The sequence below is a fragment of the Pyxicephalus adspersus genome, chromosome 4, assembly GCF_032062135.1.
Source record: "Pyxicephalus adspersus chromosome 4, UCB_Pads_2.0, whole genome shotgun sequence".
Classification (NCBI taxonomy): Eukaryota; Metazoa; Chordata; class Amphibia; order Anura; family Pyxicephalidae; genus Pyxicephalus; species Pyxicephalus adspersus.
The window spans coordinates 120,912,933-120,940,471 of record NC_092861.1 but is presented as its reverse complement, the minus strand read 5'-3'; the positions used below and the strand labels follow the sequence as shown (position 1 = coordinate 120,940,471).

Below are 27,539 nucleotides of genomic sequence, written 5' to 3'. Positions count from 1 at the left end.
CCACTTCCTGTGTCACTGTCTGTATCTGTCTGTCCCTTGCAATCCCTATTTAATGTACAGTGCTGCATAATATGTTGGTGCTATGTAAATACTGTTTATTATTATTAAAATTAACCATTTGAGTTGAATGTAAAAATATTTGTGTTTAACTGTCGTCTATCTATGGTCAAAATGTTGCAAACCCATGACCCAAAAAAAAAGATCCTTTGCCCCTTTTTACATCAGCACATATGTAAATATACAGCAGGTTGCCCTGGGGTCATGTTCTAGAGGCAGCAGTGGTTAAGGCAGTTGTGTTCATTTGCTGGGGGAAAATCAGTGTATGTAAATAGAAAGGGATGGACAGAGAGGGGTGGAGATAGAGTTCTGTAGTACATTAGGGAAAGTTAACAGTGCGGCTTGGAATTTCATTGCAGAAGAAGCAAGGAATTTAGGAGCTCACTCGATAACTGACCGGGTCATTCTATGGCAGCATAAATGTTCAATTTTTTTTTTTACTTGTTCAGTGTTTTGCCTTTTTGTGCAACAGTCTAAATCAAAGTGGACTAATATACTATACAACAGATATAAGAACATTTTCCCATAAGAGCATAAAAGAAATATCAGTCAATCTTGAGCCCACACTTTGCTCAATATATTATGTACACATCTTGACATGAGTCAAGCACTTTAGTTTATGCCAGCCTAGGAATCTATATACCTTTTCTTGCTCTTTCCGGTATACTGGTGTGGGGTTGTAAATTTAGGAATTGATTTTTCATTTGCTGAGGTTTGAGTAGCATCGCAGTAGGTCACACAAAGGTAATCTGGCCTGATTTTTAAAAATATTTTATACAAGTTTTCATGGGTGCAGTATAGTAATATCCATCCCTCAAAAAAGTTTAAACTTACCTATCCAGCTGCCTGCCTTGCTGCTCTGCCCAGCCAATGTGCTGCATCTAACATATATCCACATACATTCCATGGCTGGTCCCTCTTGAGCCCAGCGGGGTCTAAATTTACATGGATTTCAGTGGAAGGGAGCACAGAGCACAACAGAGGACAAGGAACCCAATGCTCCCAGAAGTGATGGATTCCAAAGGTTTTTTAAGCAGTTGTATTTTTACAAAAGAGGATTCAAAAAGAAATCTCTCACTTTAGATTTTAATACTCCTAAATGAAGAATACTTCTTTGAAAAATTGAACACTATGCTAACAGATGGAACATAGATGAAACACATACAAAGAATGGAAGCCATTACAACTTCCAAAGAATTTGTTTCTGTCCATCCAATCATTAGATATCCACAGTTCTGTCACACAGCACTCTCAGAGAAGGGAACCTTTTTCTATGTAGCATTTGAAGCCCAACTTTGGGCTTTCCCACAGGTGACCTTCATGGGACACCCCCCATATATGCTGTAAAAATATACTTACCTTGGATTGTCCTCTGGCTGTCCACATGGCACACTCTCTACCAATGTTTTGCAGTTGGTGGTCCTCAGTGTTACAAGGCGCAGTACTGTTGTCATTAGGTCAATGCTCCTGTCTTTCACTTATTACAACGTATGTCCTCAGTCATTTAGGTTGAGAGATATTGGGACCAAGAGGACCATAAACCCAGAAGACAACTTGTGGCAAAAAGGGCAATAGAAAGCTGTACTGTGGAGAACAGAGCTGGATCAAGGGAACTGCAGTCTAAGCTGTTTTTTTGTTGTTGTTGTTGTTATTGTTAATATTATTGCTTGTCAGCTGACATTTCTGCATTGAACATAATTAAGTCTCTACCTCTTCTTATTCATACACTGACTTTGAACAGACATTTTCATTATTTGCTGTTCTAAGCAGCATATCTGCTTTTAAAGTTTATAAGTGCTTCTCTAACCATTCATAGTCATTTCTAATCTTATAATAGCTAATATCTGCTGAAACCTATATCACAAAGCATTCACCCCATATAGAAAAGCACTACAGAGTAGCATAACAGTAGAACAATGTCACCCATTTATTAATATTTCAAATGAACCTCTCAGTGGATCCTTTTATCTTTCTTCTCCCGCTCATGACAGTGTTTGTTTCAAGATGCTTTGAAGCATTACTGCTTTCCAGAAGGTCAGCGTGCTTGACTGCTAGGAGAGACAAGCACATGAGTAGCTGGATAATGCATGTTATCACGTCTAGGTACTGACTTGTAAGTAGCACTTACAATCCTTGTCCTAGGGAGGTTCAGGCTGATGACACTGGTGACCACAAAAGAGAGACTTAGACACAAAAAGTCCTCTCTCTTTTTCAGCTCTTTGTTAAAGATTTCTTAGAAACATAAAATGATTTCAAAGTGTTTTCTCCTGCCTTATGCCACTTAGCTTTAGACTCTGTTTTAGTTTCTAATGTCTTTTCAGAGCCAACATGGCTTGCTATGCCGTCTATAGTACTTCTGCAGCAATAATAGGCTTTATTCATGAACTTACAACATGGCATACATGAACCAACTTCATCCATCCTACCCACCCATTTCTAGAATGAATATAATCCTGGGCGCTGATCTTTTTTTGTTTACTATGACAATGTTTCATGTAGATAAAAAAGGTCACCATCTCAAAGGCAGCTGAATTCCAAAAGCAAACTAAAAGTATTGCATTGATTTTAGAATGGTGCTGTGCTCAAACATACAGGGAAGATAGCCAAGATGTCCAGGGTTTTACAGTATTTATTTCACTTATAAAAAGATCCTAGGTATACTGTGACAGAGAAAACCTTGCAGGGAAACATATTTCTTGCCTTCAGAGCCTCTGATGCCAGCCCTCTTACCTTAACCCCATTTATATAACAGTCTTTGTGGAGCTAAAACCCAGTGAGTCCTCTCAACTAAATCAGACAAGAGAGCTGAGGGTTATATTTCTGCAAAATGCTGCAGTTTAAACAACATTATTTATTAATTACCAACACCAACAGGTCTACAGGAGCATACTAAATATGGTATTATTGTTATTACTGATACTACACTTGTTTTTAGTGAATATTAGATTACTTTTTCAGCATTTGTTAATGTGTTAGAATGGGGTCTAAGGTGTTAGAAAGGATCTGAGATCTTATACAATGTTCTGTTAATGCTGAAAAATGCCCCATGATCAGTAGTCTAATCTATATGGGGAAATAGTTTATAGGATACTCTCTAGTTTATACGTACTCTCTAACTGGCAAAGAGCTTGTTTATTTGGTGGAACACCGGTACAAACTGGGACTTCCAATAGATCCCGAATATAACCTGCTTATTGTGAAAGCTCATAAACAAACTGGAGGAAGAAATTTAACACTGACATATTATAAATGACATTTTGGACAATAATCATAAATCCCTATAATTTATCAGCCGTACCACCTACCTAGATATACAGTGTAGTGGAAATGTGTAAGTCACAAGATTGGCTGTTGGGAGTTCTACTTTAGCTGTAAAGGCTTATTTGTGCTGAAAAAAGAACTGTATCCTTTTCCCCATTTAGTACAAACAGTGGCAAAGAGTCATTTTTCCTCTTATGCACACAGAGTAAATTATAAAGCTTTATTATATACACAATGAATGTACTCTTGGGCAGCTTTAGGTCTCAAGTGCTCCGGAATGCACGTTTTCATGTTTTCAAATGCTGGGAGCTGCTTTTTCTTTTCTTGGCTGTATAGAAGATGCTTTTAACCATGATGCATTCTCAACAAAATAGAAAGTAAAATACTTTAAAACACAACTTTTTTCCCCAAAAAAAAGAATTTCCGCTCTTCATTTCAGCACTAACAACAAATCAATTTATTTAGAGAATTTTTTTAAAGTATCAGACATTGTGCATGTGCTTTTAAAAAAAGGGAATGTGCAGGCACATGCGGCATCAGGCAGAATGTAACCGTTCAATTTAATGGATCATGGACAACAAAGGTAATAGATAATTTGTTGTCTGAGGGAAACATTATGAAAATGCTCCCCAAAAATCCAAAAATACAACACTGGGGCAGAATTTTTATATCTATCATACTCTCAAATAACAAATGCATTGCATGCAATCCTACCATATACCATAATTTTTCTCTATACCATATCTACAATCATCATTGCCAACATTTCATACGTAGAGCCACTGATTTAGTATTTTGGTGGTGCCTCCTTGGTTACTTTATACTCCTCAGTTTCTGTTCTTTGAGACATCACCTCCCAGCTACCCCCATTTTTGTTTTTGCTTTTCCCTTCCCATGGCATTACAAATTACCTCTCTCAATGGCTTATTTCGCCTTTTAAGTGCTTTATTGTGTTACGCGATTGCATAGATGTAAATATGAGCAGATTCAAACACTGACTGATCATCACTTTGACAAAACATATTACAGTACCTCCGCAGATTCCAAAACAAAAGGTGTGAGCATTTCGCTCCATAAGTCTATTCGCTGGGCCCTTATGGCATGTTGCTCGGATCCAGAAGGCAGATATATTATGATCAAAGGGACAGTTGACTCCAAGACCTTTACTTTTATGAATGTCTATTTCCCTAACTCGGGTCAAGTTACCTTTTTGGAATCCCTTCTGGCCATAACAGCAGAATTTAGTGAAGGCACATTGATTGAAGAGGGCGATTTCAATATGACTCTCAATCCGTCAATAGATGTGACTAGGGGTGCATTGGCTATGTCTATTGTGGCCCTACGGAAGATTAAATGTCTTCTCCATACATATCAGTTGGTAGACATTTGGCGTATCCTTCGCACAAGTCTTTTTCTAGAACTTTTTTCTTTTTGACCATTTCTCCATACCCAGAATCATTCCATCCAAAATAGGTGTTATATCTATCTTGGACCATGCTTCGGTCTCGTTATCTTTATGAGCCTCACCCCATGCACCCCCAGTGTTTTCCTGGAGGTTGAATGATTCTTTGTTGGAGTCTCCGGAGGTACACACAAAAATTAAGACTGAATTTAAAGCTTTTTTCAAACTGAATGGATCTTCAGTGGATAACCCACTATCTCTGTGGGAAGCTCACAAATGCTATATTCGTGGTGTCCCCATCCAGCAAAGCCATAAGTGTAAGAGAGGGAGGCGAGACTGTATCAATTATTGGCAGACTTACACAAACTGGAGGTTACCCACAAAAAACAGCACACGGTTGAGATTGAACAACAAATTATAGCCACCAGGGAATGTATCAGAGAACTGCTTGCTTTCAAAACGAAATTCATGTTTACTAAGTGCAAGGGTTTTTACTCTAACCAATGTGGGGAGCCATGTGGACTCCACCTGATGCACTCTTAACCTGTTTTAAACTTCCTTTAATAGGGACTACTTTGAGTATTGTGCAGAAACACTTTAGGATGACTGGGTATGTACCCTGCCCCTCTATCCCCTATTCTGGGACATCCCAAATTCCAGCCTGGCCTCTCGGATCCTAGGTTCAGTGCTTGGAGTGAACTTGGGTTTTTAGAGCCTCTCATTTTCTTTAGGGCTCAGAATTGGTGGCTGTTACTTATCTTCAGGTTGAACATTCTCTCCCTGCATTGGATGTCTGGCGTTGCATACAATTGCATCATTTTCAGCGCTCCCTTCCTATACCAGCACAATTTGTGCGTCCCCTCTTGCAGTTGGAATCAGTCTGTGCTGACACTAACCCCATAAATTTTTCAGTGATCTGTTGTTACATTTACTGTTTTTTGTCTTCATTGTTATGTTTTTACCCCCTAGTTTCCTCCTACCATTCTCTACTTCCCCTTTTTCTTCTTATTTTTTGGAATTATTTGTGTTTAATATATTTGTAAAATTTTTCAGTGATCAGTTGTTACATTTACTGTTTCTGGACATACTGTTTGATTTTTAACATTTTTTTCTTTGTATGATTTAAAGTCTCTTTGTTATGTTTGGCTAATTACTGATTAAAAATAAAAAAATAGGTAGAGCCACGATTTTTCCAATTTTAATATTATTATTATTATTTTCAAATATAATGTATGCAACCATGTTTCCGATATACCATTTGAAGTCTTTATCTCCCTCAAATTATATATGTACTGGGAGCAGCTCTTTTATCAATTTGTTAGCATTAAACAGATTTTACAAATACTGAATAAAAACACTTACTGCACATGATTAGATTTACCACCTAATATGTTCTGCCCACGACAGTGGAAGTGCTCCAGATTTACACAATCAAAAAGCAAACCCAATACATTGACACAACCTTTACGTTTTCTTGCAGAGGCACAGTTCAGTACTAACACAACCAGAAACATGTCCACTATGCCACAGTAAATGCTATGCACAACTAGAAACATGTCCACAGTGTCCCTATTGATTTTATTATTATTATTAATAATAATAATAATAATAATAAACAGGATATATATAGCACCAACATATCACACAGCGCTGTACATTAAATAGTACATTAAATACAATATTAAAAAGATCTGCTGTGATATATTACAAAATTAAACACAATCAGAAACCCATAGCGACATTTTAGAGAACTGACACATTTAGAACAAAGTTACAAAAGCAGTTTCTGACAAACTATTTTATTCTATTTTTCTGAAGAATGGTGGAATGAAGTCTTAAGTTTGGCTTTAAGGTAAAGATACCTGTAATACCATGAATATGCATACTAACAATGTACATTTTCTTTACAGTACCTCTGTTTATACAATATTATTTTATGGCCTTACCTGTAAAGATCTGTGATCAGTCCTTGTTGAAATCTAGAACACAGGCTATTCAACAGACGCTCATGCTGCCCATACAAACATATAAAGTTGGATGCAGGAAAAGGTTTCAAAGACAGGCATGTTATTGTTTCCACCATATTGTACTGATTGATGTGCAACCTGAAGTAATCACCGTTTATTGCCTTTCCTGTTACTATTTCTTGTCCCTGAAAAAGTTTTAGAATGTATTGTTAGTAAATTATATACCCTTTAGAAAAGACCACTATGGTAATGTATAATACATGTATATGTAATGTATATACAGTATATTGATACTGACGAAAAGACAAAGCAGTGTTAAAATTCTAACTTGGAAAACATTTGCAAACTATAGCAGATCACACCATACCTACCAACAGACATACTCACACATAATAATTTTCAGTAACAATCATGACATTTATCAAATAATAATAGGCATTCAAGGAAAGTAGACAGTGCAGATTGTAGCGTCCATGTATATTGATTGTTAGTAGAGAAATGTCTCCTTGGTCTGACAACCTTTGTAGTGGTAGTGTATCTTTGTACTCAATGAACAAATGTACTCTTTGTACATTGGTGATCAGTGTACTGCTCATTTACATCAGTAATTACCACCTCCAGATTTGAAAGTGTTGATCAGTGTAAATAAACTTTCGTTGCACCCATAACTGATACTTTTAAAAAAGTGGTAATTGAGAAAAGTGTCAATAAGGGTGATTAAAACAAACACCAATTATCCCCATTAGGGCTTATAGGGTTCCCCACATCCAAAGTGGTAAAAGCTTCTGGTTCCCTATAAAATCTCATCATGCTTGGGTGATAACCTAATGGTACTGTACTCTCTTGGAAAGTATCATTGACTACTGACCTGCATGGAATTCATTTAGGTTGTGCCAAAAAGGCAGGCAAAAGATGAAGATCCAGTCACCGGTATTATCTGAGATCTTCCTGCAGCTGATCTTTTATACTGACATACCCTGCCTTGTCCTTTACAGTTTCTCTATGTGATAGCAAGCATCTTGGCAGAGGCATAATTTTGTTTTTTATATTAGAATCTCCAGCAAAGAGGATAGTGAGTATTACAGGAAGCAACACCTTAGACTTCATACTGCAGATACCCAGCTTTAAAGCTGTTGGGCACGGTCATGCCTTGGCACACTCACATACCAGAATGTGCACTGATATATTTCAGAAGAAATTCCATATAAAGATTTTTTTAGAATACTGGTTAGAAACAAATAACATGTCCACATGTGCCATGTAACATAGCAAATCTTCACTTTTCAAGTGTAGGTCTACTTTAGGAATTAGGCACTGTAGTAGTGCATTTTATATACTTATGTTGTGCTTAATAATCATACAGTTGGTACCATAATTTGACATTCTAGCAGATAAATTGACTTACATAGTTAGGCTGCAGCATTTGAGCTTGTAATGGACAAGGGAGTGCAGGCATGTTTACATGTAAGTAGTGATAACCTCCAGGTAGAATGCCACCTATTAGAGCAAATAAAAAATAAACAAATATTGTAAACTTCATAGACCTAATATATAAACCTTAACATCAACATAAAATAGAAAACAATAGAAACATAAAAAAGAAGACTTGCAGTCTTTTTTACATAGGATATCATTAAATGAGTTTGATGCTTATTACATAACATTTTTGGAAACTCTGGATTTATATCTGCACTATTATTATAAAAAAAACATGTTTTTTTCATAGAAAGACAACATATTTTTGTCCGTGCAATTGTGTATCTCCTCTTTGTGTATATGGCCAAAAAATTTTAGAAAAACAACTCTCCAGTATATCTTTGTCACCTTAAAATGCTGCATTTACAGAAAATATTTTATCTACTCACAGTATGACTGCAACGCTGCCTCTACTACAGGTAAATTCCCAGACCCATCCTCCTCTTCAGGGCTACAGAACACATCTATACCCTCTCTTTATAGTTATAACATAAGGGGTAGATGTTCTGTAGTCCAGAAGAAGCAATCTCACACAGCGCTAACAAGACTGGCAAGTGAAGCAGAAGCATTGTGCTGTCAGCTCTCTACAGGAAGATTGGAGATGGCTGAATTTCTGGCAATAGGTATTAAGCAGTATGTTTTAATATTGCAAAAATATGCATGCATTGCAGAGAATTGTGCCATATGTTTCATTTTAATTGTTATATTTGAATTCATGTCAAATTTCATAGCATTACCGGAAATAATGTATTCACTAAAACATGTTACAGTTAAAATGTATAACATTTAAAATAAAAACTATAAATTTTTTCAATTTTTTAGATGTGTCAATGTGGTTGTCTTATTGTACACATTATTACAGTAGCTGCTAATGTATTAAAAATTCTATTTTCTATGTACAATGCAATTATTTTTGTACATGGGGAAGGGAGATGCTGAGATGCTGTTTTGAACCCTACATTCTTTCCAGCTCCTACAGGACCTCCCTACCCAAGCACCAGCAATTTTGTTGACAATACAATGTTCAGGAAATTTGCAATTACATAAAAAGCCAACAGTAACCAAAATCTAGCAATAAAAATGAATGAAGTCCGATTACCAGGTACAATATGGACCAAGTAAAAAAGGCTTAAGATTAATAATAAAAAAAAGACACCAGGATTCGTAATATCCCAATGATAATATTTATACGTCGACTAACTAAAAATATAACTAAACCTAAGAATACAAATGTAATATATTGCGGTTTATTTGTTCGTAGGTGTGATGGATGCAATTTTACCTAGTGATCCCACTAGTAAAGCACTTCCCGTCCTACGGTCACAACACTTACTGTACTGTATTTATGCAGGAGCAGTGTTGTATTTGCAAGTTGCTTGCTCCTAATTTGGATTACAGAACACATTTCCTTCTTATCTACATAACATGGTAAGTTGGTGTTTTGTAGTACCCCAGCCTTTGTGGACCAAATGGGTGCAAATAAGGGAAGTTCATTGTTTGGTTTATGTACACTTTAATAACACTGTGGACTTCTTTTTTGAGCCTCTGGTGGTTAAATAGGAAGTAAGCAAATCATAGATAGGCTTCTTTCCTTGGTCATGTTTGGAAGTTTTGGAGTGAACAGAGGTAAATCAGGCTGCCACACTGTTAGCTAGGAACTCAATGCTTGAACTAATTCCCAAGAGTTCATACCTTGAATAACAGGACCTCTGTAAATCGGGATCAATCTGTCTTGTTCTTGTGGAGGCTCACTTATTGGTTCCAGTGTCGGGTCGAAGAGAGGCATCAAGCTAGCAGCAAGCTGAAAGCCAATTTCTTTTGAGCTGAAGTAACTATGGGACCATCCATTTGCATAATACCTATTGGAGTATTTGGTCAGTGGTCCTGCTGCCCTTATAGAAATGTCATTTGTATGAAAAGCAGTGTCAATGACCAGCCTTCTGTCATACACCAGGCATGCATTGTTTATTGCTTTGAAGGCCTGATAATCTACTCCCTTCCGGAAAAAGTTAAATACTACCTGCAGAAGAAAAAAAAGGTTAAAATGTCAGTTCGATAAGAAGAAGCATTTATTTTAAATCTATATTAATAATATTATTATTAAAAATAAAAATGATTTATATAGCGCCAACATTACACAGTGCTCTACATTAAATTGGGGTTGAAAATGACAGATAGTGACACAGGAGGAGAGAGGACCTTGCCCAGAAGAACCTACAATCTAGGAGGTGGGGGAAGTAACACACAATAGCAGGGCAGATAATTAGTAGTGGGAAGTAGTGAGAGTTTGAAAGACAGAAGACGATGGGTAGGCAAGTTTGAAAATATGGGTTTTTAGTGCTTTTTCAAATGAGCAGAAAGTAGGAACAAGACAAGGAAGACCATTCCAGAGAGTCGGGGCAGCTCTAGAAAAGTCTTGGAGCTGTGCGTGTGATAAGGTTATGAGTGAGAAAGTCAGTAGAAGATCATTGGTGAAGTGAAGAGAGCGGCTAGGGGGATATTTTTCTAACAGGTCAGAAAGGTAAGTGGGACAAGAACTGTAGAGAGATCTGAAGGCAAAAAAAAGCTATATATGAATTAATTCTAAAACATGTAGCATAAACTGTAAATGAATAAAACCTACACAACCCGGGTTTTATTTTAATTTTAGTAATGATTGAGTACTGTACATCAGGTCATTCTACTATGTAAAATCCTGGTGCAGTGAGAATAACTAGACTCCGCAGGATAACTTTTCTTTTATTATGGTATATATAAGCGAAGTCTCCTACGTATTCACTTTTCTGTCTCTCACTTCAGATTAACATTTGCAGGGCCACATCAGCCTGTTTTATTATTTAATGTTTGTACATGGAATTGCACTTTTGTGCCCCACTTTATTTTAAACGTTAACTCCATCCATAGTAACACAGTCTTAGGCTTCCTATGCTCCAAGCTAGTTTTGTTTTTTTTTTCCTTCGCAGACTAAAGCGGTTCTTTGGAGAATTAAGAGGTTTTGATCCAGAAATGTTTTGCCCCAGAGAAAAGCAAGCAAACAGCCAGGAGTAAAATACATTGGATTTTTTCCTGAGCCTTCATAGTGAGTTGACACTTCCTGTGAATCTTGTTGACTCAGCAAGTTACCATACTAATTGCACAAATTGGGTCTCAGGAGGTATGTCCCTTACATAAGGTATATCCAATAAATGTATCCAATTCTATAATGCAGAACGTTAAATATATATTTTAATCTTTATTTTATATTATTAGTATTATATTACATCACTTATCTTCCCTGTATAGTGTCCAGACATTCCTGCTGCCCTTCCATTATTGCACTGCAGTTTGCCTTATAATACACTTATTGTTAAATTAATTTATTTTTTGTTTTACTATAGTATGGTGTTGTTAAAGCGTTGTACTTACAGAACACTGTAGCCTCAGTGGTTTTGTATCAGTAGTGAATGAAGCACAATATATAGGATCAGGTTCGGCCCCATCATTCCACTGTGCCAGCTTGCAGTTGTAGTAGGTTGTCACACCAGCTGCCATCAAGGCTTTCTGAACAGTTTCTTCTATTGCATAGTTATTAAAGCAAGTAATGTTTGATGTTAGTGGAGGCTGCACCAAATGGATGCGAAAGCCACTAATTCCGATTGACAAAAGAGTGGAAACTGTTGTGTATGCATCAAGTGTATTCCCATATACAATCACATTACCTGAAAAATACACAAACATATAAAATATCATTATAAGGCTGAGATGCACCATATTGGTATAACAGAATTTTTACGATACAGGTTTGCTCTCAGTGACCCTATTATTTATCTGACGTTGGAAGCAAATAGTGTTGCCTAGCAACTCCAAACTAGAAAATCTAAAGAAGAATCTGAACAAAACATCCCACAAAAGTAGAGTGTGCTTAGCCTAGATGAATAGCATTTGGTAATTTCCAAAATAATAAGAAATATCCTGCTTAAAAAGAACACAAATTTCCATGGATTGTACTGAAGAACAAACCATTTTAATAGATGTATTTGAATCTATAGTAAGGGAGCAGCTCAACTAGTGTACATTCATTACAATGCAGCTGGAGAAAGATGGAATATTAATTGGCACAAAAATGGGCAGTAAGCATATACTCCCTGTAATAGGAATGATGCCGATGATCATGACCCTCTGTGCATGTATTATTTATGTAAATCACTAATTGTACTTCCGGGGTGACAAAACAACCACAGCCAGTTCTTTTCCCCTTTAACATTTCATAATGGTGGTGGACCGATCCAGAAAAACTGAGTCCTCTTCAACAGCAGCTCACCATGTTCTGTGCATTCAGTCAGCATGCTGTATTGGTGATGATCCAAAAAGGACAGTGAGTTGGTAAGTTGGACAAAAAGGCTGCTTATCAGTGGGTGATCATTATATGGGTTGTATAATTAGCAGTACAGCAAGATATCTGAACTCTTGGAATGCTTGGAAATAAAAACACATTTTTAGCAGTAGGAATGAACATATGGCAGTGTTGTTTTTATTGCTGTCTCTTTATCTTTATTCATTCCTTATTTTTTGTATGGGACAGAAAAAGAGAGAAAATCCCCCAACTGATATCACAGAGAGAAATAAAAACAAAAAACAACCTACATTTTTACATTTTTCCCACTCAACTCCACTCAAAAAAGGCTTTAACTTGTGAGTAAGGGTGGCATATGGCTGATGCAGAATTTAATACTAGCACTCGTGGATCATAATATTTGTGATTTACTGATAAAACAAAAAGTGTGATGTGACCTGCTAGATCAAAGAGCCTGGGCCGTGTGATTATACTTAATGGAAATGATTGGGAGCAATGGAGACCAAGTGAACTCATGTACACAATTCCGTGCAGTGACTTGAACAGCTCTGGTTCATTTTCAGGCTCCTGGCTCTGTGAACTGACTGACTGGGTGAATAACAACTCACTTTTTCCATTTGAAACATACTGAAGCCTATTTGAACCCATAAATTCTTCAAAAATTTCTATTAACAAACTTTTAGTAAAAAAAGGCAACCGTAATTACTGTACAGAGTGGAAGAATGATCTACTGGTAGTCTGATGATGCTCATTCAAGCCCCTATGTAACCAAAAGGCAAATACCACTTGCCCCTTCTTGTTTTTACCTTCAATATCCTATCTGCCCCTATTGCTGCTCCAAGCTCTGTCCCTGTCTCACTAGAAAAGTAGCACAAAAGTAGCAAAATATATATTAAAAATGTATGTATATTTAAAAAAAGACAAATATAGTGACCCAAAATGATTATAGTTTTCTTTTAAATCTCTCAAACCTTGTTGAATTGGTATTACTTTAAACCAATTTTTGTCAACACTAAACTGGAGAAATTCATAAATAAATATGATGTTATCTTTTTAATAATTTATACTGCTAAAATTCTGAGAAATAATGCCTTATTCATTAGTGGTAATTATAACCCAGAGAGAACAAGATTGGATTCATGATGTAAACTATAAAATTTAGAAACAAATTAAGGCTTTTAAGAAAGAAAATGTCATAGTCAGTCTTTTGGATGTTCAGTTTTTTTATGGAACTGGCCATATCACATTTGATTTTTCATTCTGCATAAAAAAAGGTTGTGTAAAAACCATTGATATAGATAGTCTTAATATTTCCAGTAAAGTTCAGGGCCCTGCCCACTGCCCCTAACCTACCTACCTCGAAAAAGTTATGATCACATTAAAGAATTAATAGGGAAGTATAGGAATTGTAAGGAACTAAACAAAACTCATCTTTACAGGAAGTGTTCAGATGCCTTAATCTGTATCTAGTGATTTCACTTCATTGTGGAAGTGTCCCCTTACAATGGTGGTCATGGTAGATGGGAGATAAATTTGCCTTTGCTTAGTGTTAATGGAATCTTTAGCAAATTCAAAAGTAACCCTGGGGTTTCACTAAACCATGCTTGTGAAAGACTGGTCTAGCCTAAACAAGGTCAAATGGTTCATGCACTTTAATAAAAACAACAGACCAACAATCTGAATATTCATCCTTCAATTAGAATACATATGGAACATATTTATTTCCCTAATTTTTTAGCTTTACTTAGTGTTTCACTTTTGTTTGTTGGTTGTTGCACTGCACCCACCTCAGATGAGGGCCTAATACAGAGCAATACTGCAACCTTTTGACGGTAATTCAAGATTCTCACCCAATAAATCCCAGTGGGATACCCTATGTATTATGCCAGGTTACTGGGGAACCCATGCTGCAGGATACTGTTGGGGGCCCACTGTACATTGCTAACTGATCCTCTGAACCATTATTTATTAATTCACTAGTAAGGTGACAATTCTATTTGGTCATCTCTACTTATATCAGTATGATGATAAAGCATTTAATATATTTTATTACAATCTGATAATCCACCAAATGTAATCATATCATCAATATTGAAGTAAAAATGTAACAGGTTACCTTTTTCTCAGAAGAGGGAAAAACATGGATTAAGTACCCTACTATAAACACCATACTTAGTTGGAAATTACAAATAACAAACCTCACAGAAAAACAAATACTATAATTAATACTATGTTCACAGTATAATTAAGCAGCTGGAAAAGGAATGTGAAAAAGATCTAATATTATCAAAAAGCACTATGTATGAAATAAAAGAGCATTCTTTACAATATTGGCAGCCTTCCTGACAGCTAAAAAACGATTATTAACATTTCTAATCTCAAAGTCTAGTTAAAAGACACAAATGTGACAGAATGCACATAAAAAAAGAAAGAACTTTTTCATATAGCATAAATTGGCAACATAACAGTTAGCAAAAGCAAAAGATCCCAGATCCATTGTTGCATCCCCAGCATGGATGTTGCTTGACCCCTACCTCCCCAACAGCTAATAAAAGAAAAAAAAATGGCAATTGTTCATGATGCACAATGGGGTATCATACTAAACCTCTACCCCAACACCCAACTTTATTCATATCCTGGCCATCTTCAAGCACTACCCAAATCCACATCTTCCCTCTAACAGTCCCTATCCGTTGACTCACACAGAGTCACAACCGAAAGTATGACATCTGAATGGGGGGATTGAAATGACTTTTGGTTGTGCTCTACTGTCATAGAGCAGCAGCAAAGCAAAGCCTGGATTGTCCTCTGTCAGTGTGATGTAGGGGTGATTGTTGGGTGAAGAGGACCTGAGGCCCTTGTGAAGCTGCACACTCTGCACCTCCCTATGTCTGCCCCTGTTGGTAAAAGGGGTGAAGCGTGCTGATTTCAGCCATCCAATTTTATGCAAGCAAATATTGTGTTGTTTTTATTACATTTCCATGAATTAAGTTATGTATTACCTAAATAAAATTGTAAATGGCCTGATAATGGCAAAGCATCAGTGGAAGTGACAGAGAACCTTGTCCTTGCAAATATATTTCAAAATATAATGATTGTGTGAAAAAGTTGATTCAAACATTTTCTAACTAAATCCATTATGAAAAAATGTACATTTTGGGCAGAATGGCTAGTCTTGCATATGCCCCTCTCCTGTAGGTATTTGCAGGGAGTCTTTAGTGGCGGGCATGCTGAATCCCCTCAGCTCTTGTTATGTGCACAACATTGATGATGCCACTGCTTTTTTTTATATGGTAATATCTGAGTTTGCAAAGGTGTTTGGTGCACACAAAGTGGCCTTATATTCTTTAAGGCTGTAAAGAAATATATTTAAGTGAATTCTTTTGTGGCTTCTTAACTCTTTATTTGCTTTAGTAGGTTAAAAAATAATTTGGGCTTGAGGAGACAATATTAAGAGTAAAGGTCTTGAAACTGATCAATACTATTCAATAAAAAAAGGATTACACTTTGTATTTGTTGAGTATGAAATGGTTGTTTGTGTTGAGTCCTCAGAGATGTGGCTAGCCATAGCTAAACAATGCTTTCTGTTATTTACAATGTTACACAAATACACAGCAAAGTATACAGTACCTATACTACTGGTCATAGCTTTAAAGGATTTATCCAGTTAACAAGGGCTATAAAAGTCAAAACTGTACAAACTAACACTAAAATACAAAACCGATGTTGGTCTACTATAATACATAGTAGAGATTTTGTAAAAAGAAAATTGCAACCACTAATGTAATGAATCTGTTATTTACCATAAATCAGCCCATGATGGGATTTCTATTTGCTATAAAAGGCAGCTATAAGGCCACATATTTCTACAAAATAATTTCTACAAACTATATAAGGCTGCTTTGCTATGCAGAATTTCTGCAGGAAATGATGTTCAACACATTTCTACTTTCCATTTATATCCCTCCTTCAGCCAGTTAAGTGTTCCCAAGTGTCATTGCAAAGGCTGCTGTCCTATACAGGCAGCGTCACTCCCCAAATAATATATAGCCATCCTACTCCTTATATAGGGCATTGTTGGAGCATGTGTAGTTGCTGCAAAGGAGAGGTTAGGGACAGTGTGCCTGATTTATTAAAGCTCTCCAAGGCTGGAGAGAATACACTTTCATCAGTGAAGCTGAATGATCCAGCAAACCTGGAATTAATTTATTCAAAGTCATTTGCTATTTGGTAGCAAATGTTTTGAAACCTGGACCAGATTCATTCAAGGTTTTCCGGATCACCTAGCTTCATTGATGAAAGTATAGCCTCTGCAGCCTTGGAGAGCTTTATTAAATCAGGCTCATTGTCTCATACAGAAATATAGCAAAAGCATGTTGAAAATGGGCAAACAGAAGGATAATTGGTAATATTATTATTATTATTATTATTAATAATAATAATAATAATAATAATAATAATAATAATAATTTATTATTGATGATTGCTGAGTTTTATCCTATGCTCTGCAGTTTTCTAGCACAGAGAGCATTTATTTGATTATTACAGCTTTGAGACTGCAGTTCTGCAAAGTTTAGGCATTTTATTTAAGGTTTTTGGTGTGCTTTTTGAATGGATAATATATATATCCATTCAACTATATATATAGTTATGAATATATAATAATATTGTACAGTTACATATTAGGTCAGGTTGAAAAAAGACATAAGTCAACCAAGTTCAACTGCTAGGGAAATTAACATATCCCATATATAAAACTTTTTGGACATAGTTGGTCCGGAGGAAGGTAAAAAAAAAACCCTGGTACAAATTGCTTCAACAGGGGAAAAAATTATTTCCTGATTCCATGAGGCAATCGGATGTTCCCTGGAACAACAGTCACTGTTATTTTTACTTTAAAGCCTTAATACCCAGTTATATTCTGTGCTTCTAGAAAAACATCCAGCTTTATCCCAAAGCAATCTATAGTAGTTGCTGAAACTACTTCCTGAGGGAGCCGATTCCACATTTTCAGAAACCTTACAGTGAACAATCCCTTTCTTATCCGGAGCTTAAACTTCTTTTCCTCCAGACGCAAAGAGTGCCCTCTTGTTCTTTGTATTGATCTCAAAGTGAATAATGGAGAAGAGAGTTCTCTATATGGACCATTTATATATTTACACAGCGTGATCATATCCCCCCTTATTCTAATCTCTCCTCATAGCTGAGCTCCTCCATTCCTTTTATTAGTTTAGTTAGCCTTCTCTGCACTCTCTCCAATTCCACAGCGTCCCTATTGCGAACTGGTGCCCAAAACTGGACTGCATATTCCAGATGTGCATAGTACAATGCTTTGTACAGGGGCTGCATAATGTCTCTATCTCTGCAGTCTATTCCTCTTTTAAAACAATTAAGTACTTTACTAGCTTTAGATATTGCAGCTTTGCATTGCATGCTGTTATTGAGATACTGTAAAGATGCTGTTAAATACTTTAAGAGCACAACAACAGGTTATTTGCCTTACCTTTCTTTTTATTTAAAAATGTCCTGTTAGAATATTGTGGAGGAGGGGTGCCTTTTATAAAATAAATCTGAACAATAAATTTTAATAACTAACTAACTATATTATTTTTTCAGTGTATATCATATTCACTGGTTTATAAATACAGCCCAAAATGTTAGAATGTCTGTATTTCCTTAACAGGAGCAGACAGTTATTAAAAATCGAATGGAGTTTTACCACCTTTAACAGTTCATCCAAAACTAAAAAAACAAAAAAAAATGTGTGATTTGCATATACAAGGGGCCTATTTTATAAGCAACAAATCCCTTGTGGAGCATATTTTAGGTCCACGTGTTTAATGACACTGATTCCCCACCAGGCAATTTTTCAGTAAATTTCAAATTTACTGCTTCATAAATAGATCTCTCCGTTAGTTTATTTTATTACACTAGGCTGATAAGACATATAACTATACAGTCCACAAATGTGAATGCAAATCAGGAATGGCAGCTCCCATATATCTATCCCTACCAGTTACCTTTCATTAGGACAGTTGCTTAAAAATTCAGTTGCCTGAAAAAGGATTAAATTTGTAAGGAAGCAGGTGAATGTGAAAGCCAGAGTAGCTTCAAGGCCAATTTAGATAAACAATGAATTCTAAATGACTCACATTTACTATTTGTCCCTTTATTAGTGTAAATGACTCCCAGCCAAAAAAGACATTATAAAAATGATTTTAAATACTTTGGAAATTATTTTTAAATTAGGTATCTTTTTCCTGCACACAGCTTTTTAGAGTTCATAATGATACATATTTTTTTTGGCATAATTGCATAGCGCACTTGTTAATCAAATTATTCTTTAATTAGTTAGCTAATGATTTTAGCCATACATTGCTTTCAGAACTTTCAATTCTTGTTGTATAGTAATTACATATAATTAAACTACATCAGGCCTTTTTTTCTTCTGGTACATATGCTGATTATTTTTCCCCCTCCTCAAAAAAATAAATCAACATGCTTTCAATGAAATAAGAAAATAAGACATGACAAATACAACATTTTGCAGTGGTTAATTAGACACTAATTATATGCTGAGAAGAGGAAGAATGGTATTCATCAGAAATGCAGAGTTTTGCAAACAAAAAAACAGATAGTCGAGTGTTTTTCTTACCATCTTGCTTGACTACATTATCTTTCAACCAATTTATTGCCTTCAAACAGTCCTCCTCATCTTGCAGAGTAAACAGATTTGAAGGAATTTTGCCTGTGTACCTCTGCTCAGAATTATCAGGTGCTTCATGGTTTGTCACTAGGTTGTTTATATCTACTCCACTGGGACAAGGAATCTGGGAAAGAAGACAATACAAAATTCTGAGCTATAATTATATTCCTTCCCATTAAAATCTTTCTACAGGACAGACAAAGTAATGCAAATACAAATCAGACTAAGACTTAATAATGAAAAAAAAAACATTTTACTTTGTCAGAGGACAACTTGGACAAATTTAGATTATAAAGGTCATGCATGAGTTGGGAAAAGTGTATGTTAGCAGTATCAAGTAACACTAATTTATAAACACTGGTCAGCTAACCAAAAATTGTAATAGGTGGGTGCCCACTACTACTATATAAGGATCCAATGACTGTTTAGTGTAGGAGGATGCAATAAAATTGCTTTCTGTATTATTTGATCCTGTAGACTTCATAACCACCAGTCCTGCAATTAGTGACTGGTCCCAAAAGGCCACTCTGCTTCTTTAGCCATGTAGTCAACCCTCAGAGACATTATTTCATACAATGCAGGAGCAGTGTCCCCCACAAAAGAAGGGCACAAGCTGTGTCTGATTGCATAGATAGCAAGGGGTTTTGCAAGAAATACTGTGACTACGTGCTCTGATGTATTCAAGAAGCTGTGTACAACACCCTATTTTTCCCTTCCACACTGCTATTGAGTACTGAGTCATCAGTAGTTCTAAAATAAGGTACGTGCAGAAATTGGAAACGTTTTATTAATACAGTAAAACACTTAAAGCAGTTTGAGGAAAGAAAGGAACCACGGAAGGAAAAGTATAGGCAAACTAAACTTCATCTTAACCTTTTACTTGGAAAGCAGAACACATAACTGTTGTAGGTTATTGGGAATATATGAACCAATCTGTAGCAGTAAACATATAGAATATATATATATATATATATATATATATATATATATATTTATATTGTACAGAACCAATGAGATAGCTCCTGGATGGAAGATATGTTTCCCAATTATATTTACCATGGTCTTTTTTAAATCAGGGTGTATTCTAGGAGAAGGTGTGTATTCCAGGAATAGTAATACCAACTCCGCTAGGGATTGCCATTGCTAATTTATTTCAGGGTCCTGGACTCTGGAATGGGAGTGAATATGGGCATTCACATTCTAACCAAGTACACCCAGTGGTTTGTCTACAGCAGACCAAAGGTTTGCTATAAGTAGCACAGGTGCACTGTCAGGCTAAGTGGAATGGTAGCAGGTAGGCTGCAAACAAGCCTGTGTGGGAGCTGTTTCATTTTGAAAGGAAAGCTGTTGATTTGGTTAATAGAGGGTGGACTCCTCACTAATAACTATACTACAAAGGACTGTACTGTGGACTAAATATATTAGTTTTTTTTAATTCAGGTTGCCCCTTTAAAAAAAATAATCACAGAGCACTTTAGGACTTGTAGAACAAAGAACATTTTTAGTTACCATTTACACAAAACAAAATCAAAATTACCTTATCAATTCCCTAAACCTCATTCAGAACCCTCTGAAATGTGCTTGAGTTATTGTTCCCTGTAAGTAATAGAGCACCCGAATGAAAAAGAACCTAAATATGTGAAATAAAGGCAAGAGCCACAATTATTTGCTGCATGTGAAAACAATAAATATATAAATTATTGTTTATAATCTAAATATATATATATATATANATATATATATATATATATATATATATATATATATATATATATATATATATTACTGTATTTTTTGCTTTCAAATATTGGAATAAAAAAAGTTTATACATAAGTAAAATTAATATAAGTACCCTTTAATCAATAGGACTGAATACTGACTGTGTACTCACTGAGACAAGGCTAAATGCAGAGAGTTGTAATGGAACTGAATGAGAATATATTATTTTTTAAAGCGGTTTCAAAAAGAATATTGTACAGTTATATCTAGCACTCCATGCGGTTGGCTCAGTGGCTAGAACTCTTGCCTTTATAGCACTAGGTCACAGGTTTCAATCCCGGGCCAGGATATCTGCAAGGAGTTTGTATGCTCTCCCCATGCTTGCATGGGTTTTCTCCCAGCACTCCGCTTTCCTCTCACATACCTATACCATGCAGTTAGGTTATTTGGTTTTCCTTAAAAATTGACCTTGGACTTTGTTAATGATATATGAATATGGTAGGGACAAAAGATTGTGAGCCCATTTAAGGGACAGTTAGTAAAATGACTATGGACTTTGTAACGCCCTGCGTAATATGTTTGCGCTATATGAATACTGGGTAATAACAATAATTAAATTGCCAGCTTTGCAAAATGAACATTAGAGCTATTTATTTTATTTATAAAACACAACAACTCAAACCTAACTAAAGCCCTGTTGAAAAATGTAACCTAAACAGATTAAACATGTAAGAACTAAACACTGTGTTTGTATCAGGTTTCCATTAATATGTGTTGTTGTACAGCCATCTACTTTACCAGAAAGTCAACGGCTTGGGCATCTAATGTGTCACAAGCAAATACAGCACTTGCATTCATAGTTATGCATTAAGTCAGGGCAGTGGCAGCATAACAAAGGCAGCAGTAAAAAATAAAAGAAAAAAACCTGAAGCGCACAAATAGCTTTGTGGCTGTACATGTTGCTCCACAATTATTTGTGTCATATTATGTGAAAAACATGCTTGCCGTTCCTTTTGCACAAAGGTCCAGATGTCTGTAGGCTGTAAAAGCCTACTGTAAACAAGCATAATGGGTCAATAAGCATGATATGCGCTATCGAAAACATTGTTTAAGCAACTTTGGTTGCTAGCAAACCATATCAATGTTTATTCAATCTGCACTGTCTCACAAGATATATTAGTAATATTTTTCAGTCCTAGAACATGTTTAATGATGTTTTTCTCCTCTGAATGTTCTCTTGTATTTCATTAGCTAGCTCAAAAAAACTAAATGTCACCTCTTTGTTCCCTTGGCAGTGATAAAAAAAATTCAATGTGAACCTATATACATGCAGAGTTCGAGGGACTTAAATACATTTTCTGGCCTTATTTGTTTTTATTATAATACATTTTATTGTATTTAGAAAAAAGGTAGTACATAGTTCTTAATAGTTTACACAAATGGTACCTTACACTGTTAAAGAATTTAGAAGGGCTAAGAGATTATAGTGAGTACAAAGCATGTCTATCTAGACAGAAAAAATATGTTCTATTACAGAAAGGTAAATTCAATGTAAAGGTATGTTTGCATCCTGGAACAGCTCCAGCCTTCATTGATCCAAGAGATGTCATCAGAGCCGAAAATTTGCATAGCTGAACTGTATTGTGAAGTACTTTTAGACCAGAATCTGAATGACCAAGGAAAAAAAAAGGAAAAAAGGCAGAAAAAGGAAAATGGTATGGAAATAAAGAGAAGAGGGGCTGAATAGAATGTCCACTGTATACCACTGGGAGAGGAGTTTAATCCATTTCTTCTGTGTAGATCTCTCTCTTTCCCTCTTTTTAAACATAGAGGTATCATCTTGTTGTATATATTCTTATCATTCTGTATTAGGGGCTTACAATCTATGTTATAGATAGTTATATTTGGTTACTATATGCAGCCTTTAGTCTTTGTGCTTGAAAAATCATAAACATTCCGCAAGTAGAACTTTCAGACTGTTCCTTGTATTACTCAAGTTGTAATTTGGATTGAATTGGATCTGTTTTGCATCTGTTTTAAATGTCGACTTTGCCGGTTGACTCATGCTTGACTTAACAGACAACCTGCCTGTGGGCTTTGTTTCAACTCATTGTAATGTTTCCACATGTATTCTGCCTGTTAGTTGGTTGTATCATAGTGGGTTCCTTGACCTCCATGACACATGGATTCTACTTCCTGGTTAAAAGTAGCACCATAGCTCACTAGTGCATAAACAAAGAGACTTTTATGTAAAACTGAAGCTACAAGAGGAAAATAGGCTTTCCTCCCTATTTCAGGCATATGTTTATTAATACCAATGCAACTCCTATTTTAGTTTTATTTTGGTTAAATAAACAGGGATGGATGAGTAAAAATAAACCAGGGAATACAAAAGAATATTAAAAGAATGTACTAATCTCAAGCAACAACAAAACAATATCAAGAAAATAAACTAAACTACTACAAAAAAATCAAAATGTTCTTTGTGACTAGTAATTAGAGTAATAATAAAATAAAAGTGGTGCAATGTCATTAAAACATTATTAAGCCCACAGAGTAATTTTAGTGTTTAATGATAATAATCTTCAAGGTCAATATGTAAATAGCACCTGACTTTGTATCTCAGATAAGTAATTAGCCTGGTTTTACATAAATTAAATCCTTACTTTGCTGACAACAGCAACCAAGATATATTTCCACTGTCAGATCTTGATGTGGAAAAAAACTACACCGGCCTTTTCTTGTTCTCCAATCTAAAACTTAAGGTTTATGTGCTTGCCTGACCTAACGGTTATTATTTTGGATCTATATTTATGTTGGTGTATATTCAAAAATAAAATATGTTTATAAAATACATGTACATTTCTCAATGTTTTATCAATTTTAGGACCTTGCAAGTACTGAAAAACACTGTAAGAAATAAACTAATCTACCATTTCTCTTGTGAAATGGCAGCACATGGCTTTTTGTAGACTGAAATTGCAAGAAGGGGTGTTCTCCTCACTCAGTTATCTGTTGGTAAACTTCACTCAGATCTCTACAGAATAGAAAATAATTGTTCTATTGTACAAGAACTGGGAGAACTCCCTAAGATAACACAGGAGGTGTGCACGTGACAAAGAGCAGCTATTAATTTCTGACAAAACCAGTTTATTTATTTTTTTCTTCTTTTTTTATAGAAGATATTTAACAAAGTGCTCAATTACTTATATTTTAGACAGACCAAAATACAGCAAAGTGCAGACATGCATTCTGTATTTACATTCCATTCCAAAACGATTCCATTATGACCACAAAAGAAAATTTAAAGAAATATCCAAAGGAACTAGGAAGGAGGTGTTCATTGTCATTCTAAATAAATAAATAATTGCTTATTGTTTGGAAGGCATCAGGGAACAGTTTGTCATCAGATCACGGGTCTGCCAACAGGAAATCTGACCTATAAATTTCATGATTTGAAGATACTATTCTACTTACCTTAATAAACCCCTTTCAGTTACCCCCCACCAAAACCAGCACATCTATTTACTGAATCTTTTAGGCTATAAAGTTAATGTACAGAAATCCAAAGCCCTACTGCCAAATTAATGTTTCCAACAATTAATTTTTCCAAATGAAGAACAACCTAAGAGTTCTTAGGAATCAGCCTCACTTAAGACCATAAATATAGACCCCCTATTTATAATGACTTTTACAGAAACAGGAGCAGTATAGTATATTCTGGATTAATGCATATGCTAATATTGTCTATATTCTCCAAATGCATGCTTTGCTTTTCCTCTCTTCAAATATTAATGTATTTAGCAACATGCAAAAGTGTGTTTGGGTATAGTTCTGGGGGGCATTCCTGCATAATTAGGAACTGACCTCCCAGAAAATGTGTCTGCAAGCTGCTTGTTGCTTAAGGAATTAGGTAAAAAATAATGCTTGTGCATGGTAAATTTGGGTATTGAGTGGACTGCTTTTCTGATCATCTGAACTACACATGTGGATTGATGTGCAGGACTTGTTGGTGGGCAGGCTTGTACTGGAGACATCTCTTCAGCTTATTCCTGTCCTTCTCCCCTGGCCATGCAGTTTACATAACTTCACACATAGTTACAATTTATATTTCTTTTTTTAATAATTAAAATGATTGTGGCTTCTACAAAAAAACTAATACCAGGAGAAGCATTTGTGATTATGAACACTTCAATGGGATGGCTATTAAGTTTATTAGAATTATCTGCATGAATTCTAAAGTCAGGGAGTATTGCTTGAAGAAAACCTGCCAGTATAGTAGCGGTTGTATAAACAGCCTAACTGCTAAAAGAAGACCTACAGTTTCCGCTACCCCACTTCTGTCCTGCAAGAATTCCCATATTTTCGGGTGTGTGGTCCCATCATTCATGGTTTCTTTCGCTGGCTAGTACGTCCATACAGGACAAACTGGCTGACAGTGAACCCCATTGGACCTTGAAATTCTAGCACAGGCCAGTATATAAAGTCTTTTTTAGCAGATATCTTCTTTATACAACTACCACTGTGCTGGCAGGTTTTCTTAAAAGTGCATCTAAAGACACTGTTTTTGTGTAAAGTAGAGAAGGGTTTTGACTCTTGTCACATATTTTCTGCTTGTGCTCCTATTGGCAAGCTTTTCTATCTGAAGGAGGACTAGAGAGGAGATCTTCCAATGGGGACACCTGTTCTAATAATTTCCCCTTACTTTCTGTTGTATCTTCTTTAGCCTTGGAGAACTTTAATAAATCAGGCCCAGAGAATGAAGGTAATTTCCCGAGTGGAGACAGAGAAAGCTAAAACTATCTGGGATTTTGTCTATTGCCTACTTTATACAACAATTTAGATTTTTATATCAAAACACTTACCATGATAAGCTGACTGCTCATTAATATAAAACAAGGTATTAGTATTTGTAATATATTATTACTTATTTTACCCTCATACAGCCTATGACTTTCAGCTGCTATTTAAATAAAAGATGCACATTCATGTATAAAGTATGACACTCTGTACTGACCTGTATATTATACAATGTCTGCTAACTCATTGTACCCTATTCATATAGGCCTCTATTATATAATTTCATTCTTTTGCATGCATGCTTCAAAAAAGTTTTCTCTGTCAGACAGCAAAGTTTAATGACAAACTGAACACTAAAAAACAAAGGCGTTTGCTGGCTATAATATAGCTTGTGTTAATCTACATTTCAGAACTCAGTAAAATACATACAGTCTTACAAACCTGTGTCTTACCTGGTATTGTTGCCCAGTACAAAGAATGAGATGGTCATAAGGCACTTTTCTGTCATTGGAAACAATCACAAACTTGGCAGCTCTGTCTATGCCAGTCATTTTACCAACCACAACATTAACCCAGGATCGAAGTGACATCAGTGCGTAATCTTTATCATTATAACAGTGGCTGGGAAGAGAGAAAAGCCGTAAATGACATTTTAGCAGCTGACAGCAGGCATTAATTAGACATCTGCTGATATGGTGGAGGGCCTCTAGTGGTTTAAGCCTGTTGTCTTCACTGAGAATTCCAAAAACCTATAGCATGGGATTGTTGATAATTTTTCTCTGTGTGAAATAACTGACAGCCATGAAATTAAACAGTCAATACCTGAATAAGGACACATGCAGAATGTGTTCTTATTTTTACTGATTTCTAATTGCTTTCATTGACACAGAAGATTTTTTTAGTTGTAGTTTTACCACTGATCATTATCTTTAAAAGACGACAATTTAAATATTTGCACAAAGTTTGTTTTACAAAAAGAAAACTCTTTGGTGTCATCCTAATAATTATTTTTAGGGCTAGTGAAAACAGGTTTCTGAGATCAATGAAGATCAAGTAGCTGAAAACAATCTTTCATGACAGTTTCCAGCAATAGAAAGTGACAGATGAACAAATGTGTGCATATATCTATGGAGAGGGGAGGGGGAAGAATGAGTGAGTGGCACCCCGATGCTCTTCTCCCTTGATTTGCACAGTGGTCGTTCCACATGGATCTGTGTTGATGGAATAATTAACAGCATTGGGCGGCATGATCATTAGTATCGAGAATCGTCTAATGTGTGTACATAGCATTCCTTTTTGTGCTGTACAACTTAATCTTGATAAGAAATGCACATTTACTAAACTAACCCTTCGCCTCATTTAAAGCACCCCAGCCTGGTGTTTGCTTATATTCTCCTGCTGCAAGTATCCTCCCTAACGACTTTTATGGCCTGTTTCCCAAGCAGGTAGACATAGCAGACAAGCCCTGTAACAGGGCTGTACTGTGCAGGCAAGAGAAAAATGTATACAAACACAAGACCATGGCAGTTCAGATCTTGGTAAAGTAACAACACGCTGGAGCAATGGGGTGGGTTAGTTTAGGTCAGTGTAGAAAGGGAAATCTTAGTAGTCCCTGCTGGTAAGCTTCTATTTGTCCTGTTAAATACTGTCACTAAAAGAGAGGGAAAACTCAAAATTTAGGTGATGTCATGAAAGCAACAGATATGGGAGAATCTTCCAATGAGTACGAATGTACTAGTATCAACTGTTTATTATATGAATTCCCCTTACTTAAGGGAGATTTCCTCTTAATTACTGTTGTATACCCAAAATGTGAAC

General features: G+C 35.8%; 1 protein-coding gene across 1 annotated transcript in view; it reads right to left on the bottom strand.

Moving 5' to 3' along the window:
- CFAP61 (cilia and flagella associated protein 61) overlaps positions 1 to 27,539 on the bottom strand; it is a 137,196-nt gene that overhangs the window by 25,959 nt on the left and 83,698 nt on the right. The window contains exons 20-25 of the mRNA XM_072410264.1: positions 26,174 to 26,342; positions 19,152 to 19,326; positions 11,569 to 11,861; positions 9,856 to 10,183; positions 8,093 to 8,184; positions 6,667 to 6,872 (exon numbers count right to left, since the gene is read on the bottom strand). Coding sequence (XP_072266365.1) covers positions 6,667 to 6,872; positions 8,093 to 8,184; positions 9,856 to 10,183; positions 11,569 to 11,861; positions 19,152 to 19,326; positions 26,174 to 26,342 — 1,263 coding nt within the window. The remainder of the gene's footprint in view (positions 1 to 6,666; positions 6,873 to 8,092; positions 8,185 to 9,855; positions 10,184 to 11,568; positions 11,862 to 19,151; positions 19,327 to 26,173; positions 26,343 to 27,539) is intronic.